The sequence below is a fragment of the Bombus affinis genome, chromosome 9 (assembly GCF_024516045.1).
Source record: "Bombus affinis isolate iyBomAffi1 chromosome 9, iyBomAffi1.2, whole genome shotgun sequence".
NCBI lineage: Eukaryota > Metazoa > Arthropoda > Insecta > Hymenoptera > Apidae > Bombus > Bombus affinis.
Window position 1 is genome coordinate 9,334,746 of NC_066352.1, and position 18,142 is coordinate 9,352,887.

General features: G+C 35.6%; 1 protein-coding gene across 36 annotated transcripts in view; it reads right to left on the reverse strand.

The window, feature by feature from the left end:
• Nucleotides 1-18,142, reverse strand: part of LOC126920504 (sodium channel protein para) — a 69,297-nt gene that overhangs the window by 16,143 nt on the left and 35,012 nt on the right. For 3 of the 36 annotated variants that reach the window (XM_050731012.1, XM_050731002.1, XM_050731003.1), the window contains 16 exons: nt 17,855-18,067; nt 17,334-17,394; nt 16,930-17,239; nt 16,382-16,663; nt 11,913-12,344; nt 11,326-11,419; nt 11,154-11,222; nt 8,941-9,215; nt 8,594-8,767; nt 8,023-8,373; nt 6,771-7,005; nt 4,699-4,803; nt 4,042-4,174; nt 3,791-3,915; nt 3,179-3,441; nt 2,840-3,013 (listed from right to left, as the gene is read on the reverse strand). In XM_050731012.1, coding sequence (XP_050586969.1) covers nt 2,840-3,013; nt 3,179-3,441; nt 3,791-3,915; nt 4,042-4,174; nt 4,699-4,803; nt 6,771-7,005; nt 8,023-8,373; nt 8,594-8,767; nt 8,941-9,215; nt 11,154-11,222; nt 11,326-11,419; nt 11,913-12,344; nt 16,382-16,663; nt 16,930-17,239; nt 17,334-17,394; nt 17,855-18,067 — 3,296 coding nt within the window. Of the gene's footprint in view, nt 1-1,905; nt 2,029-2,839; nt 3,014-3,178; nt 3,442-3,790; nt 3,916-4,041; nt 4,175-4,698; nt 4,831-6,770; nt 7,006-8,022; nt 8,374-8,593; nt 8,768-8,940; nt 9,216-11,153; nt 11,223-11,325; nt 11,420-11,912; nt 12,345-14,271; nt 14,329-16,381; nt 16,664-16,929; nt 17,240-17,333; nt 17,395-17,854; nt 18,068-18,142 lie in introns of those variants that run through there. The other 33 variants (XM_050730994.1, XM_050730976.1, XM_050730981.1 and 30 more) reach the window with 27 other exon arrangements.

Consider the following 18,142-nt stretch of genomic DNA (forward strand, 5'->3'; position numbering starts at 1 on the left):
GTTCTATTTAGCAATATCGTGGTTGTAAAAGGGAATTTTAGGAATTCGCTCAGCGCTTCTTACGATTCTAGGAATTTCGAAGAAATTAAAATGTACAGAGTATTACGATAAGCTAGTTTCTTCTAAGTTACGTAAATGTTTATTTATCTGAAGGACGCGATTGTACGCATACAGGCGAGAACGACCGACAATGCAGAGAGCAATGAATGAATTGATGAGAGATATTTTCGGTTGCGAGCATGATAATCGGCTTCGTCCTGAAACAGATGAAAAGGTTCGTCATACCAGCAGTAACGACGCGCCAGGTACCAATTTTATAGCGTTTGACCATTCGATTGTTAAAAGAAGAGTCTTGTAATTAGAAAAGTACTTTGCACTTTCTTTCGATAGTTTGATAAAGGAATTAATTGACGTGGACGTAGAAGGTTCTTTCTCTTTCTAACAAAGCGCAAATTAAAAAGCGAAACAACTTGTTATTGCTATATACTTTCGTATTATCGATAGACATTCTAATAATAACATTCTACGTAATTTTTGAAATACGATCGCTGTTTCAGATTTGTGGTTGAAATATTATATTCGTAACGAGAATTCATATTATTCTTTCATTGTAACATCGATTAAATTGGTACCGTAGTGCGTTGTAACGTTGAGAAATCAAAATCCTGATGACCAAATTCCAAAATTACACGCGCATAATATATTACGTAGTACACACGCGTACATGAACACACAAGGAAGATTGTACATTACACACAAAGCAATATAATATGTATATGTATATAATGTATATATATATATAGTTTAGATGTATAGATACACTGTACTTTGCACAACGATCACTGTGCCAAAAAAGACTGTTTAGGAAAGGCGTACATCGGCAGTAGCTAGTACGACAAAAACTCCAATATCAGTGCAGACACCAAGTAGAGACACCAGTGTACCTCTGCACACCGGAAAGCACACCACAGAGTACAAGGCTACGATCACTGTAGCGATCATGTCCTCTCTCGTCACTTTTCCCTCGGTTTTTACTTATTGTTCCCTTCTTTCTTTCTAATCGCTTTTTTTCAGTTTTCTTTTTTGTCCTATCGACTCATTAAAAAACCAAAACCTCAGAACAAACGTGACGGATTGAAGATCAAAAAATTAATTTTTAGAAATGCCATTAGATATTCATTTCTTAAAAAGGTTTATAAATATTGAGAAAGTACGAAGACATTATCATTCAAATAATACTACGAGGATTGATGATTAATAGTAATATCATTAATTCTTTATTTATTGCCATTACGTTGAGCAGTAAGACCACTCACGACTTCATGTTATTAAAACAGCAGGTTCAGTGTTATTACTTTATAAAATAATATCTGTCAAAAGAAGTATGCAACTTCTTTATTGGTTTTCTCTATAGATTTATATCTCTATTGGAAAAATTCAGATACATTTTTAAAACAATTTTTATAAATTAAACGTATGTACTAGTGAAAGGTGAATGAACTTATTGCTCGACTCAGTAGTAACAAACTATGTATAAGAGAAAATTCTCTGATTATAAAAGGAGCATTACTTGCTCTAATAATATTATTTAAATAACAATGTCTCTTATTCGAATTAGAATTCTGCAAAAATACCATAGAAAGTTCCTTGATACTGTCACAAAGATTAATTTCTTTTAAACTCCGAAAATTGAAAAGGAACAGTAAATTAACAAGCTCAAAACTTGCAACAGAGTTACATTTAAATTCCACAAAAAATATTCTGTACGCTATATTTCAGTTTTATAAAATGATAAAATAATAATCCGTCAGATTTGCACGATCATACAAAGGTCGTCGTATCACCGGATGAGGCTGCTCTTTCTCGGTTTTTTTTTTTTTTGCTTCTCGTCGACCGATGACTTACTCTCATGCCCTCCCATCGTGACACGGCTCGTAAAGGCCTCAAGGCCCTCAGTGTTCTCATGGAACGGAAGGCCGGGATGTCGGCAGCGCCTGCCCAGATGGCGCCCAAGTTGATCAGTGAGAGCTATCATCATCATCAAATATCGATCAGATGGAACGTGACACATGACACATGATATATACGTTATTATACGTAGACGAGTTTGTACTACAGTAATCCACCACGAGGGAGTTTCCATGCTGAGCTCTTCCGCTTTGTGAACTGACTTTTTGGGTGGTTGGGAGGAGGAGAAGAAGAAGAAGGTGGAGGATACACTTCGTCATTCAAAGAAACTTGAAGATGGGGAACTTTTGTTTCTTTTTTGTTTTTTGGAACAAGTTTACAAAATCTTTGATTCCTGGAAGAAACCTCAAGCGTTGCATGCTTTTAAAGAAAGTTTCTTTCAGAGTTTCTGTTTTCTTGTATTTAAAGACTCCTCATCCTCTCTCTAATCATTTTGATATCTTTATCTTATACAAAGTTGCTAAAACGATCGTTCAAGGTATAAATGGACTTTGTATAAGAGATATTTCTATGGATTTTATTGTAAGCTTGTTTCTGGTTGGGGAACGTAAACGAAGTTTAGCTGTGATATGAACTAAATTATTAAGTAGATTAGAGACATTTTATAAAAATATGAATTATAAAAGTATTTCCTTTTTGCGTTAAAAATAGAAATTAGAGACACTATTTTTTGGAGATAATCTAATATAACATCCTTCATGTGAGTAATCGTTATCTTATTAATTTATTTTATAATTATTTGAAAATTTGAATAGGAATTATTAGTCTTTTTTTCTTATCCTTTTTTTTTCTTGAACGAGAGATTACGCACATTTAGATCATAAAACTACATGAGATATATAAGAGAATTATCTGAATAAATATGACTTACCATGACAATGATGAAATCAAGCCAGCACCAAGCGTTCGTGAAGTACTTTTTGAAGCCGAGAGCCAACCATTTGATTAACATTTCGAGGAAGAAAATCACAGTAAATATTCGGTCCATGTAGTATAAGATATCTTGCAGAATGGGTCGTTGTTGAAGATGCACATCTTCCAAGGCCTGAACATCACACAACGCATTTTTAATTATAATTCATATATTTGTAAAATTCATAAAGTAAAAGAATATAATCAGATGATAATAAAACAATAATAAAAAATAATTTAGAAAAGACAATAATTTAAAAAACAATAAAGAAGGATGAGACGTATGAAATGTACTTACGAGAGCCATACTACTCAAAAGGATCATCAAAATGACGGCAGTCTCAAAATACTTGTTCTCAATTAGTTGGAAGGTCTTCAGTCTCAAGTTGGCCCAACCCTGCCAAAATGGAGCGTCATCGTCACCAGCTAAGAACGGGAATTTCTTGTAACAATTTTCTGGACAACAGTCAGCCGGATAGTCGGATTCGATGGGATCTTCGTCTGCTTGGATAATTGCATCCCCTAGGACGCCATCTCCCTCTTCTCCCTCATCTCCAAGATCTTGGAAACATAAAATTTCGTTTTAAAAGGAACAATAATGATCATAATAATTGTAACAATTAATGAAATATTGGCCAGATTGGTAAGTAACTAAGTATTTATTTACAGAATTATTAATTACTAGACTGTTTAGAATGTCTATGCATTTATGAAGAATTTAAAAACGTAAAACTGCACAGAATGCACATAATGTGTGAAGATATATGAAAAATTCCAAATATATAATATAATATAATGAAATAAGTATTCTGTTTACTCAGGTGTGTTGGTAAAAATATGAATTTGCATAAACATCGAATTACTAATTATCTGCACTTAGTATATTTTTTACAACATTTCAATATCTTACCTTCTTCTTGTTCCAGGTCTTCTTTACTCGCATCCTTCTTTTCTTCCCCATCCAACGAGTCCATACTTCCCTTATGACTTTCGTCCTTGAACGCTCTATTCTTGTGGCTGCCATATGATTTATTACTGCACAAAGGGTACCAGAAAAAAAAGAAAGAAGAGACAAACACGTATGTAATCAACTCAATTTTCCACCGAAAGAATTATCTTCAACAGTAACTGACAATAACTAAAATCTAAAAATAAATTCACCTGATGGTATCGTCCTCGTTCTGATTAATATAATCGTTGTCCAGCCTGTAGTCACGATGGTTTATCGAATTTGCTATAACTTTACTGTTGTTCATGCACAGTTTACCCTTCTTCAATTTATTCTTTAGGTCTCCTTTGAAAAAAGAAATATTGCCTCACATAATTATCAACAATATAGTAAATACTATTCACAATAAACTTAACTCTTTCTCATTGAAGGCTGAATCATTGTTATTACGACGATCGAACATTTTACTTTTCAGGGTAAAGCGAACAGAAAACAAAATAAAAAGCTTTTCGTTCTCAAAAGATGCGATTAGTCCTTCTTCCAATAAATTAGAAGATTTTTTTTTATAAAAAATAGTATAACGATATATCCTATTCTGTATTTTCTATTGTATCGTATACATGTATATAATGTTGTAATTGCAGATGTTCTTCAACAGAAGTTATGCGATGACCTAATAGTTTGATAGAATATTAATAAGTAAATGTAACTTTCAATTATAAAATAATAAACATGAAATATCTGTATGAGTAAAAAATGATGCAGCCTTCACCATGCAGGGGTTTAACGCTTGAAACATTGAGTAGAAATCGAAGAAAAATGCTCGATGACTCGATCGAGGAAATATTCGTTTTCCTCGATACGCTTACCATGGATGGTAAATTCCATTCCATCTCCGATAGCAACTTCAAGTTGGTTTATCTCCTTGGCACTCTTTTTATCTCTATACGCATCCAGCTCGCCATCTGCAAGATCTAGGTCCCCATCGCGATCAATTCCATCTGCACAGTCATATAAAATCTCTAACCCGCCCTTATCAGAATCATTTCGTCAAAAAATATTTATCTGTATCGGACAGAGTAACTAACGTGGTTTTCATCGATTAACCGATTCGTAAACTATGAAATCGTCGATTTTCTATTGTTGATCCGAAAATATTTAAGAAGAAGAAGAAGAAAAAAATAGAAAAAATATTGTACTCTATTTTGATCTTTCTGTTCTTTTTTTTTCCTTAATAGAATTTTCGTTTCATCGTTTTTGTTCATGCAATATTCTTGTGTCTAGCCTCGTTACGACGCTGTACTAATTGTAAGATGCTATGATTAAACGACGGTGTACAAGTGTGACTAATTTTAATACGCGATACATGATGGATTATATTGTAGTTTAATTGTTAGTATTTAATATTAGGTCAGAATCGAAGAAGGTATAATTGTATTTTTCTTTTCCTTTGTTGCAAAATATTAATAATAAGCAGAAGTTGTAAAACAGAAGAAAATACAATACTCTTTTGCTTGAAAACATAATGCAAAAATTTACGAGCAATTAATTTACGTAAGTTGTAATAGAATTTTCATTCGTTACGTTCGTTGTTATATTATATGATTAGCGTTATATACAGGGTGTCGTAAAATAAAGTCACATAAAATGATCATCGAATAGTAAAGTTCTATAGAGTTGATATCTTCCTTTCAATACTATTGAAGATATAATCCTCAGTTTTGTAATATACATATAACATTTCAAATAATATTACCACACGTTATTAGTAATTTAACATTGTCATTTGACATTTTAGTAGAAAAATTTCTTTACATGTACCAGAGAAACAAGTTTGACAATAAAAGAAATGGCATTTTACAGGTGAAGCCACTTTTGAGAAAGGAAAATTGACGTAATCTATAATTTGTCAATTTAAAAGCTATGTAACTGCTATTGGTTGATGAATTATTATGTAAAAGAGATCAAATCATATATAAAGTATAGCAATTAAACGATTCACATGTGTATTTATTAATCATCTTATTAATTATTGATTGTCATATACAAATGGTAATTTTTATGATTCATACATTGTATGGTCTATGAACTCCTCTCTTTTTCTATATTTTTTTCCACCAATAAATATTTAGTGAAAATTATTTTGAGACACCCAGTATATAAATAAGATATAATCCGAGCCCATTTCTGCATCTCAATAATATTCATTGCATACTTGCGATTAATCTAGATTTTTTACCATACAATCTCTGAAAATCAGATCAATCCAAATGTATCGCGCGATGCTGCAAAATCTACACTCGATCTTATTCGATAATTTCGAAGCGATGATTGATTTTATCGGGAGACGAGACGTTTAATTTCTCCAACGTGAAAATAATAGGCAAAGCAACGTATAACTGCCAGGCTAATCAGCGAAGCAAAAATTAATCTATCCTATTCCTGTCTTCTTTATTCTCTCTCCCTTTCTCTCCCTTTCTCTCTCTCTCTCTCTCCCTCTTTCTCTCTGTCATTTTTAATTCGTGGAAGAAACGTAGAAAAATAGCGAACCGATTGAAAACTCTGCATTAAAAAGATAAAGGAAAAGAAGAGGATCACCAGTCAACGTACTCTGTCGTTTGTCGCGAACAAATTAGAAAAAAAAAAAAAAGAAAAGATTGTAATAATCAAAAAGCACCGAGTCTAAAAGAGATCAATGAAATATCAAAAAGAAAAGGATTGATCTCGCTAACTATTTTCGCGCTGTTTTCCTTCCTTTCGTAATTTTCCATTTTAATGAAAGGACACTTCTTGTTGTCCGTTTCGTCGACTGGCAGCGAAATAAAAGAACTTAAAGAAATAAAATGGTTGTTCTTTTTTCGTTTAAAGTGAAAAGCAGAACTGAAAAACAGTGCCACGAACTACACAGCGCACACAGCAAGCGATCTGATTGGATATAAACCTTCTTTCCAACTGTTGGACGGTCCCTCACCTGGCGCCTGATCGGATATCTGATTGGTGAGTTTGGCTCGCATCATTTTAGCAAGATAAAGGACATTTCGCTTGATCCACTTAATAAATCGTGCTATTCGATCGATCGCCTCCGCGATCTTGTTCGTATCGTTGTCCGCGGTCGGCGCCGATAGATTCGACGAACCGAAGTTGCTCAGCAACAAAGCCAAGAAGAGATTCAGCACCTGTTCGTTTGCACATCAAACAATTTTCATTTCGTCTCGGGCTCGCGTGTTGTTTCTATCTTTAGATGATAAGGAGGACCATTGGTTTAGTTGGTATCATGTTTTAAGAAAGGAAGTGGCAGCTAAACTTTTAAGGTTTAATCTTTAGGGTTGATCGTGTTAAAATAGGAAGATCGAAGGGTCGTTTTTTGATAAAGGAAGTAGGATTCTATTTAGGGAATTCTAAATTAAATGTATTGGAAAATAATATTGAAAGATACTTTGATTTTGAAAATGAATGTGCTTCAGGGCGTTTATGTTAAATTTAAGAAATTGTACAAGAGCTTGATCTTTGTAAAGAATGTAGGATCCTTTTGCAGAGGATGTTGGTAATTGCGTTGGAAAATATGTACATGCTCTTTATGACAGAAGCGAGGGATTCTTTGGTTTGAGAATGGATATGTAACTTAATCTTTCAGAGATGAAATGTTCGATTCGAAACATCAAACAATTGGAAGAATCTAATCTTCTGATAAGGATGTGTTGAAAAGAGATAGAATTGAATTTCTAGAACATATTTTGAAAATGTATGTATGTTGAATTGAAAAAATTGAAAAAAGAAAAAAAGAGAAAAAGGTGAAGAATATTGTAAGGAAGGCGAATAATGATTTAAAAGATCTAGTTTGCTAGGACACTATTATGAAGAGCTAATGACTTTTCTTAAAGATGAGATTTTAGATCTGCTTGAAAAAATACAGTGTCGTTGCCGATTCTTTGATAGTAAATTTCCTTCCCTCAGTCTTCAGTTTTTTCAGTTCAACATACTTTGTAAGATTAAGCCTGAAACTGGAAATTCGTGAGCAATTACAAATGTTACAAATTATCACTGAAAATAAGCTTCCATATAATTTATTAGACCTTGTTTAAGAACTAACAAGAAGAAAATAGAAGGACATTAGACAAACCTTGTGAAGAGTAACTTAATAATTGAAAGTAATTTAGTATCTGTTAATCGTAAGGCTCGTTAAATATACTTACAACCAGATTACCGATGACAACAGTAGCCAGAAAGAATGGTATGCAAGAGACGTCGCCCACAAGCATACAATCCCACATAGACTCGATCCACTCTCCACAGAGTACGCGAAACACGATCATGAACGAATGCATAAAGTCAGTGAAATTCCATCTCGGTAGATCTCCATCGGGGAACCGATCAACGTTGTCCGTATAGTTCTTTCCAAACAGTTGCATACCCATCACGGCGAAAATGAAGATGATGATACATAACACGAACGTCAGGTTACCCAGCGCGCCTACCGTTCTGCCCATGATGGAAATTAGCAGATTCAACGTAGGCCACGATTTTGCCAGTTTGAACACTCTTAACTGGAAACAGAATGATCATTTAATTTTGTTTTATTCTAATTTGTTAAATGAAAGTAAAAAGAAAAATATAGTAGATTCTTTATTGTTCTTATTATCCACATTATACAAAATATATTATTTGTCTTTTTCCTTGTCTATCTAAAAATAGATGCTTGGTATTTTCAGGATATTTTATATCGAAATTGGTTTACAAATAATACAAATACATGAAATAACTTACCAATCTGAAGGATCGCAATACGGAGAGACCTTGGACACCTTCTAATCCCAACTCCAGAAGCGAAAGAGCGACGATAATGAAGTCGAAAATATTCCATCCTTCTTGAAAGTAATATTTCGGACTCATTGCTATGAGTTTCAGCGTTGCCTCGATACCGAATGTTGCCGTGAAGAACTACAAATATAAAAAAGGATAACGTTATAAGTGGATAACGATATTATTCATCTAAAGGATCAAGAATAAAATAATCTCTTCAAAATTATAAAATATCCAAATAGGTACTTTATAAATGAATAAAAATTTTGTTACACAATATAGGATATATATTTAAAATCCATGTTACTTACGTAGTTTCCTGTCTTGAGCACTTTTTCCATATCCTTGTCCATATCGTGATGATCGAGCGCCATGAACAATGTATTGACGACGATACAAAGGGTGATGAACAACTCTACGAATGGATCGAACACCACAAGAGACACGTATTTTTGAAACTCAAGCCACAACCAGCAACAATCCCACACGCAGAAGATATCGATGCAACGCAGCACCGCGGCCAACAATTTGTCCTTAAACTTTGGCCCTTCTTCATCGTCGTCTGTCGGAAAGTAATAGGTCGAAACTGTAACGCGTGTTAGTAATTTTGTCTGGCACCACTCTTTTTGGGGAAAGAGGTTTTCTCGTTCTTTCTCAAGCTTGCATAGTCTTTTATTATACATTCCTTTTGTTTTCTTTATATATTCTTTTTAGCTCATTAGACCACAGATTATCAAATACGAGAAACAGGCAGGTGTGTTTATATATCATAGCAAAACAGAACGAAAAACGAAAAGAAAAGAACAAAATTCAGAATACAGGAACACTACAGCAACACTACTGAAAGCAAAGAAAAATAGAAGAGAAAATAAAAATGGTGCGCATTCAAAGCGTTTTACGTGAATGTGCAGTGCAGGCAGCAAGAACACGCGCAGCCCAAAAGCTGTGTGCAAGAGTGTTGTAAACAGAAAAATCGAAGCGGCCAAGTGGGGAATAAAAGTGCTGCATGAGTTGCTATGCGGAAGAAAGGGATGAGAACAAGTTCAAATAAAATTCTTGGACGTTCAAAGTGCAATTAATCCTCAGTTGGTGGAACATAGTACTGGTAGAATGGAATAAATTGAATTTTAAGAAATTAGGATAAAAGAAACGTGCTATATACAATTTTCAAAAGACCTACTCAAATTCACAAACGTAATCTCCTCTTTAAAATAAGGACGATCGTTCGAAAATTCAATCTTCTCTTTAAAATATCTTTCCAAATATTAGATCTCCTTTTTTTGCGACAATTTTAATAAAAACCTCGTTCAACTATCGGTGGATAAAAATCATAAAAAACGTGAACACCATTAAGTATACACAGGAATAAAATCACAATTACAATAAACAATGATAATTACAAATAACAAGAATAAAAAGAACCTGGAGGAAAAAATTGAAAAAGTGATAAAAACAATTGATCTGATTGGATTCTCTTAAATGTTGCTATATTAGCTTTTGCAACAACCTAAGGTCAATGTGCGATAATGCTGCTTGGTGTTCTCGCTAGTAATGTCACTTTAGAAGCGCTAATCGCATTTTCTAGAGCACTGAGTGTCGATGATACAGCGAATGATAGTAATCATCGCTCGATGAAGCTTTCTGATTCTACATTCTTCATTGTGCAACGCAGGTAAACGCGGTGGTGCCCTCGAAGCGAGTGCCTTCGCGAAAAAATACTATGGTAAAATTAAAGTTTCGCTGCAGTGTACGTCGGTGATCAGACGAGGAGCTGAGGCGAAATCCAGGCACGAAGCGACCAGGACCGTGTAGCTGCAGCGAGGATGTTTTAATCTGTGTCGTATACATCAGGAAACAAACTCTGTTTCCCCAAAAGAAACTATCACAAACTGTTCTCATCTATATTCGTTTCTTTCATTTTTTCGTTTTTCTGTTTCATTTATCCATCCAAGTGTTCGAGGGCTTACGCACTGCAATTATTTCGATGAATTTATTTATTACGATTTAGAAGATTATTTGTATCGTGTATCTGTGAATTCTATCTTTTACATTTCATATATTCTTTATCTGTTTTCTTTTTCCTTAAAATTTTTCTAAGACAATAATAAAAATGGAACTTATTAGGACCAACGGGAATTATACCATGCACTGTAATACACATTGGTATTAATACAATAACCAATAATGAATAAAATAAAAATAATTCGTTGATTATTTCGATATAAGAGTATCTGGACGTAATTATAAATTGAAATTAAATAATAGAAAAAAAAGAGAGATACAGATAGATGTATATAACGTATATAACGTATGTAGGAGTCGGTCTACTATGTACAAGGCGCTCAGACAAAAATCTTCAGCACTGAATATCAATGGAGAAAAACTGTACAAGAGTCTTAACAACGGTGTACATCAAAATGACAGGATGCTCATCACACAAGAGATACACATCTGTGATAAAGGGTGATAGAAAACTGTAAGAAAAAAGAGTAATGTGAGCGAAGGAGCTGAAACTCGACATTACCTCCTTGCTCCGGTGTTCTGCTCTGTCGACCCGCGGCCTGCTCTATGATATCGTTCAGCACCATCACGTCTGCAAAAGAACGACGCATTATGTTTTCTCCAGAGAAAAATTGTTTATCGAATATGCAAAATAATTATCGTTAAATTATTGCCTTCTTCTTCAATAAATTTACCTTTCATATCAACTACGGCATGTTGTTGTGAAGGCTCTATAAACGGATTGTCTTGTTGCTTTGCCTTGCCCATGGGATCTTCTAGATCACCCTCCTGAACATAAAATAAAATCTTTATTCCTTCATCAGAATTTTTCCGTAATATATAAACAAGTAGAAAATCTAGTCGACAAGTGTACCTAAGGATATTCAGCTTTAAGGAAAAAGAAGATGGATATTACTATACGAAGTTTGTAAAACACAGAGACAAATAAATATTAATACAACGGTGAATGAACAAATAAAATAATAAGGAAGTGAAGATAGATGGCAAATGAACTAAAACTAAAAACTTCTAAATTATATTTACTAAATTAACGAAGCCTTATTCTGTAATTGGATAAAATATTCATTCTCTCTCATATGTATGTACAGCAACATAAAATAACATAGAAATAAAGAAAGCATTTTATTCGTGTATACTATCAAACACCATCACCTAAACACAGCTCATAGACAAAAACCCCTTAATCTACCCTGAAATAAACGTCTCCATCCTATTCCACCATTTCAAATTAGTACAAGCCCCCCAAAAATCGCCTACTCACGTAATGGTACTTCTGATTAGAATCCGTGAAATGGCCATTCACGGATGGTGGCCTGACAGATCTGATTCTCAGCTGGCTCTCCTTCGTCATCGGTTTCCCCGCGTTCGCTATTCCACCGATCAAATCACCATGGGACGTGTACGAAAGCCGTGATGCGTGCGACGTGTACGACGAGTGCCTGGATCCAAGATTCGCGTAGTAGACGGGCACGACGATCGTGCCATTCTCCTCGGACATTGGCGTGACCGCGTTAGAGTCGTCCGCGTATGGCAGGTGTTCCTGGGCGTCGAGGAACGTCGACAGGACCAACGGCTTCCGGTCGCCTCCTGGCGGTCCGACGAAACGGCCCCGGCCATTTCTGATCGTGAACTGATGGCTACCGCGGCTGCTTCGACGGAGATTGAACGGTGAGCCAGGCAGGCTAAGACTCGCCTGAAATTACAACAAAGCGGACCACCGCTTTTCTCTCTCACCGTTCTCGAGTTTCTCTCGAAAAGCGTGGACGTCAAGGGACACACGTTTAAGGGAGCAGGGCGGGTTCCTCCTCGTTCTTTTTCCCCGTAACATTAACCCTTTGCGGCCAGGCGTCGCCATAATTTGGGCATTTAAAATTTGTCTTCAAAGTCGGATGTCTTCGCAGTGGCCGCATTCAAAATTTCTCTTTGCACTTACTATTCGTAATTATGTAATTTCAAGGCTCATGGATCTGTCTTTGGGCTTAGAGACTACTGTTCAAGAAGAAGAAGAATATGTCTTCGATATCGGATAGATGTTGATTGTTATCAAAGATAAATATTTATTGTCTTGAGCTTTATTTGATAGTATCGCTAGAAAAATACGCCAACCGCAAAGGGTTAACCCTTTCGAACCTTGTGAACGCCTATATGCGTCGAACAGAGTCCATTCTCTAATACTTGCATCTGTGCATTCGAAATGGAAGAAATTCCATTGGTTTATAAAGCGTTTAATGCGAGTTTGAGAAAGTTTGTGATCATTTTCGTTGGACAAATATATGCACTGTAATTTAAATCTTCTTTGCAATAATCGCAAAGTCGAATTGTTCTCTTTCATAACTTGATAGATTTACATATGTCGTAATTGATAGTTACATCGTTCGTTATGCACTTTTGTTGCTGTACATATTATGTGGAAAATATTTAATAGTAGTTGTTGATTTTTGTATTTACTGTTCAAGTAATTCTACGCAATACGTATGCAGGATATCTTGAGAAAATCAGGTTTTCTTTTAATACTGCATACCACTATGTGAAAATCAGCTTACTTTTTCATTATTTTTCACAGTCTCCATAAAAATACCAAAATATTATTCAGGCTACGAAGACACTCTGAGACATTCTGTCGACGTTTAATGTGTGGTATAAAAAACAATCTGTACCGAAAGGGTTAAATCCATTCTCCTACGGGGACTCATCGACGAGTCTTCGGAGGATCTATGAAATGAAAATGGTCGCACGAAAGCCGGTAACCATTTTTTATCTGAGTCTTAATCCCTACAACGAACGTTGAAGTTATGATCACCATGTTGAGATTAGAGTGGAAGCTCAATGCCTTCGTGGAGAGACAAATCCTATCTAGTAATTCTGACATTGCTAATTTTATTCTTGCGAGCTTAAAGGCTACGCGAAGCTCAACATAGTATTTCAGTGATGAGGTTCATGAATTGATGTGGTCGTTTCGATGGTTCTAAAGATTGAGACAGCTCGTTAGAGAAATTCGTAACAAAGAATGTTTGAGATTCTAAAGATCTTAACTCGAACCGTTCTGTGTAAGAATATATTAATTCTCCAGTTGCACTTTTCGAGTGAAATCAATCCTGGACCTGCTTTTAAGTCCTGCTCTTTTCATAAGATAAAAATTTGTGTTCATAAAATATGAGTTTGCAAAAATATTCACAATTCAATTAAAATATTTTTAACGAAGTTAACGATTAATAAGAGTATTCTATTTTATAAATAATTATCTAATTATAAAATAAGTATTCTACTTTGAATAAACCAATAACCACTGCATGTTCCTTTTTTAAAAATATCCTTTGAAAAATTTCCAACATTTTTAATTTTGTTCAGGTCGACTTCACGGCAACGAATGCAAATAAAAAAGGAAATATATTTGTCACATAGAACATTGCACTAGTGGTCCATCGAATCTTCAAGCATTCTTGAATGACAGTAATAATGGTCCTCTAATGGCAAATTTGGCGATTTGACAAAAATCGTTTCGAACGCGCGAAACCTTCGACGATCGAATGGTGTATCGACATGAAGTTTCGGATCATGGATCCTGTACAACTATTTAGTACGTACGGTCGGCGGTGACAGACACGTCGTGACACACATACCTTCCGCAGGCTTTCCTGGTAGGCATAAGTAAACTGGCCATTAGCGGCGCGAGAGACCTTAAGAAAAAAACAAGAAAAGATATCTCCTACCAAACGGCTCGTAACGTTGTCTAATGTGTACACCAAGGAGGCACTCGATACGGATATATATGTTTATATAAATACTTGCAAAAGCGTTACATACACAGAGAAGTGATAGAGATAGAGAGATAAAAAGATAGAGCATGATGTTAACAACTGTCGTCGCAACATATCAGGGTAAAACGATGTTGATCAAATGTCGTCGTTGTTGAAACGGATGTAAGGGAGACACGAAGATCCGCGGTATCTACATAGTATAACTTGGCTATCATGGCTACTTTCGTGGTTTCATTTTATTGTTCCTTGCAGTTTGAGTTATTAGGGATTTCTGGGTCTGAAGTATGTTTCTTTGGAATGTGAATCTGATATTTTGATATAGAGTATTTCTTGGTACCAATATTATCATGCCAGTATCGATATTGCTATAAATATAATAAACTATTAATATTGGTACCATAATGCCACTAATAGTAGTACTAAATAAAATAAAACGGATTATATTCAAGATTTTGATGAACAACGGATTCACTCTCCAGAAATACACACTTACTCTTGGAAATCTCTAACAATTTGTGTTCACGTATTTTGATATAGAATAAAATGTAAATCAAGTATCTTACTCAATATATAATAAAATGGAAATAAAGTCTCTTACTATACATACGATGGAAATCTTATCCATCTATCAACCTTCTTAACCATTTCTCCACCAGTAACATCTTTGATTACAGAAATGTTGAAAGCGTTAAAAGATGTTTATTGAAAACAGACCTCCGTATTTTCTGTGTGATTTATCAATCACATTCCTATTTAAATCGAAAATTCGTATCTCCTTTCTCTACTACACACATGCGTTACCATGCAAGACGGCACAGAATGAAACGTTATTTTACGTCGACGAACGATGATATCCTATTTGTAATTAACACGCGTCCGCGAGAAACCACATCGGTGATGATGAAACCAAAACGAATGCAACGCTGTCAAAAATCATCAAACACCATTCGAAACCAAGACAGAATCAGTGAAGAAAATTCAACGCAACGAAAAGCAAGGATTTCAATAAGCGTCCTAACGATTTACCAAATTTGATCATTACTTAACAATCGATTACAGTAATGTACGACAAGCATGCTACAGAGCGATAGACTTTTATGAAGGGGCTCGACTCGTCGCTTTCGAACGCTAACTTAAGCCTAAGTAGGACGTTTCCTCGTCATAATTCATCAACCGTCCTTGTTTCTCAAGGCATTCTCCTTTCCACCTCCCTAAACAGCCATCAACCACGCCATGATAAATCCACCATTCCTGCTCAGTTTACCATCATCGGTTGACGAACGCTCAACAAGATGAATCTACGCCAACCCTGTCCTTCAAACGGCTTGCAATGCACCATTGTACATACGTAAATTGATAGAACAGAGCTGTCCACGTGAGGATTCTTTCATCCTGCTCCATTTGTTACAAATTACTTCAATTGCAAATATGTTTTTTCCATTGTCTTTATGTAAATTTGTTACTCAATATATTTTAGAAGTTCGGAAGTTTAGAGCTTCCGAAACTTTTCGATATATGACATGGTTAATATAACGTAATACTTGATACTTGAAAAAAAAATATGTTCTTTGCACTCTCTATGCATAGTAGACTCGTCTTGTAAATTTTTCTACAGTGTAAGATTTACCCCTGAATGATACTAATTTTCTGATATTCCTATCATAGTAACTTCAGTTCCAACACAGATGGTTAAGGATTACATAATCTCCTGTGGACAGGCCTGTAGACCATAAGAACAATCATCAGAACGTAGTTCTGTAACAAGTGGAAGGAATCGAACAAAAACCGTGTACTTTCGTAAGTTTTACCGACGAGTCGAGTCGAGATCGAACAGCCTCGCGTGAATCGCTCTCGTAGAAGCGAGGTCAAGGGGGACAAGTTCGATAACAGGAGGCAAAAGATAGTACATTACGTCAAAGGAGGATAAATCGATGGTACGAAAGAGGGAGACATCGGCCAGTCAGACACTTACAGCGCTGACTTTTCGTGGTTTAGTGGTGGCTGTGTGATTGTTGATCTGTTTCACTCTATGCTCGCTGACTGACTCGATCGAACGTATGCTCATCCTCTCCTTGTTGTTATCGTCGTTCCCTTTTTCCTGACCAACGAACAGTTCATAGCTATGACATGAGAAGTCTGACGGTGATTTGACGATCTGATCGGCGGCGGCCACCGCCGCAACGGCTGCCGCCTCCCGAGCCGCCGCCTGCGCCGCCAGCTTATTCTCTTTCGCTAGAGCTGCCTCCTCGGCTTCCTGTTACAATGCAAATACGTAAAATTTGTAGTTCCATCGATTTTTGTCAATAGATTTATTAATCAAAGTTCAGAAATTGTTCTGATAAATGAACTTACAAGAGTGAATCATTTATTTTTTGAGAACCGCATATTGATCGAGTACTTATATCAGAAAATAGAGTCGATAACTCATGAGTGTTCTTGTTAAATACTTATTATATCCCATTTTTATCTCAAAAATAAATTGTTCACTTATAAAGTCATAGTTTTCTCAGGGATACGTACTCTTATGGCTTCCTCCTCGGCAGCTTCTTCTTCTTCAGCTTTCTTTTGCAACTCGTCATAAGACATTGCGACAATAGCGAGGATTAAGTTAACCAGATAAAAGGAGCCGAGGAAAATGATCACGATAAAGAACAACATATGCCATGGACCGGCCGATCTAAGCACCAGTTGATACAGATTTTCCCAATAATCTTGCGTCATCAAACGAAAAGCGGAGAGTAGAGCCCAGCCAAAGGTGTCGAAACTCGTGTAACCATAATTCGGATTTTCACCGTATCCTTGTAAACACGTGTAGCCAGGAAGGCACTGCCTACATTCAACAAATTATATTCATTAAATATAGTAACGTACAATAAACGATGTACAATATGATGTAGGAATTAGAAAAATAATGGTTAAATTACCCTGCTCCAGATGAATTTCCACACAAAGGCATGTTTTTCGCCTCGTCCACGTACCAATTAGCTAAATGAAATAACAAACAAGATTGATTAGAGTTCATGAACTTCACCATATGCAGAATTATTTAGGACTTTAGTTTTTATTTGGACAAAATTTCAGACAGAACACTTCATTCGAACGACTCTGAATTGCTGGAGAAAAACTCTTTGGAGAATTATTCGTGCTTCCATGGAGCCCATTAGTAAAGAAAAATTTCACAAAACAGTGAAAACTTGCGAATATTATGCATACAAAGTAAAGAGTAATTGTCAAGAATTTTTTTCATTTAAAAATTATTTTGAAATTATTATTTCAGTGTTTTAATATTATCCTCGATAGCGTAGATATAATAAACTACCCAATGGTCGCTAATTAAAGAAAAACTCCGAAAATTACTTCCATTGAAACACCTACCGATCTTTAACTTTTGAATCTTGTAATATATCGAACAGTGCACGAAATCTACATGAAATGAATTACGTACTTTCATTGCTAACGAATCGCTCCCAGTTTTCATCGGTGAGATTGCCCCAGGAGCCGTCCTCGGGAAAGTTCTTTATACACTTTTGCGTGAGCACCCCCATGTAAATCTGGAGGCCCATCAGCGCAAAGACGGAGAGAGAGAACATCGTCAGGATTATCACATCGCGCAGGTTCTTCACGGATTCTATCACAGCGCCGACAATGGTTTTCAGACCTGGCGAGCGAAACAAAAAAAAAAGGGAACCAGATGGATTTGTCAGTAAATAAGCGACACTTTCGACGACGACGA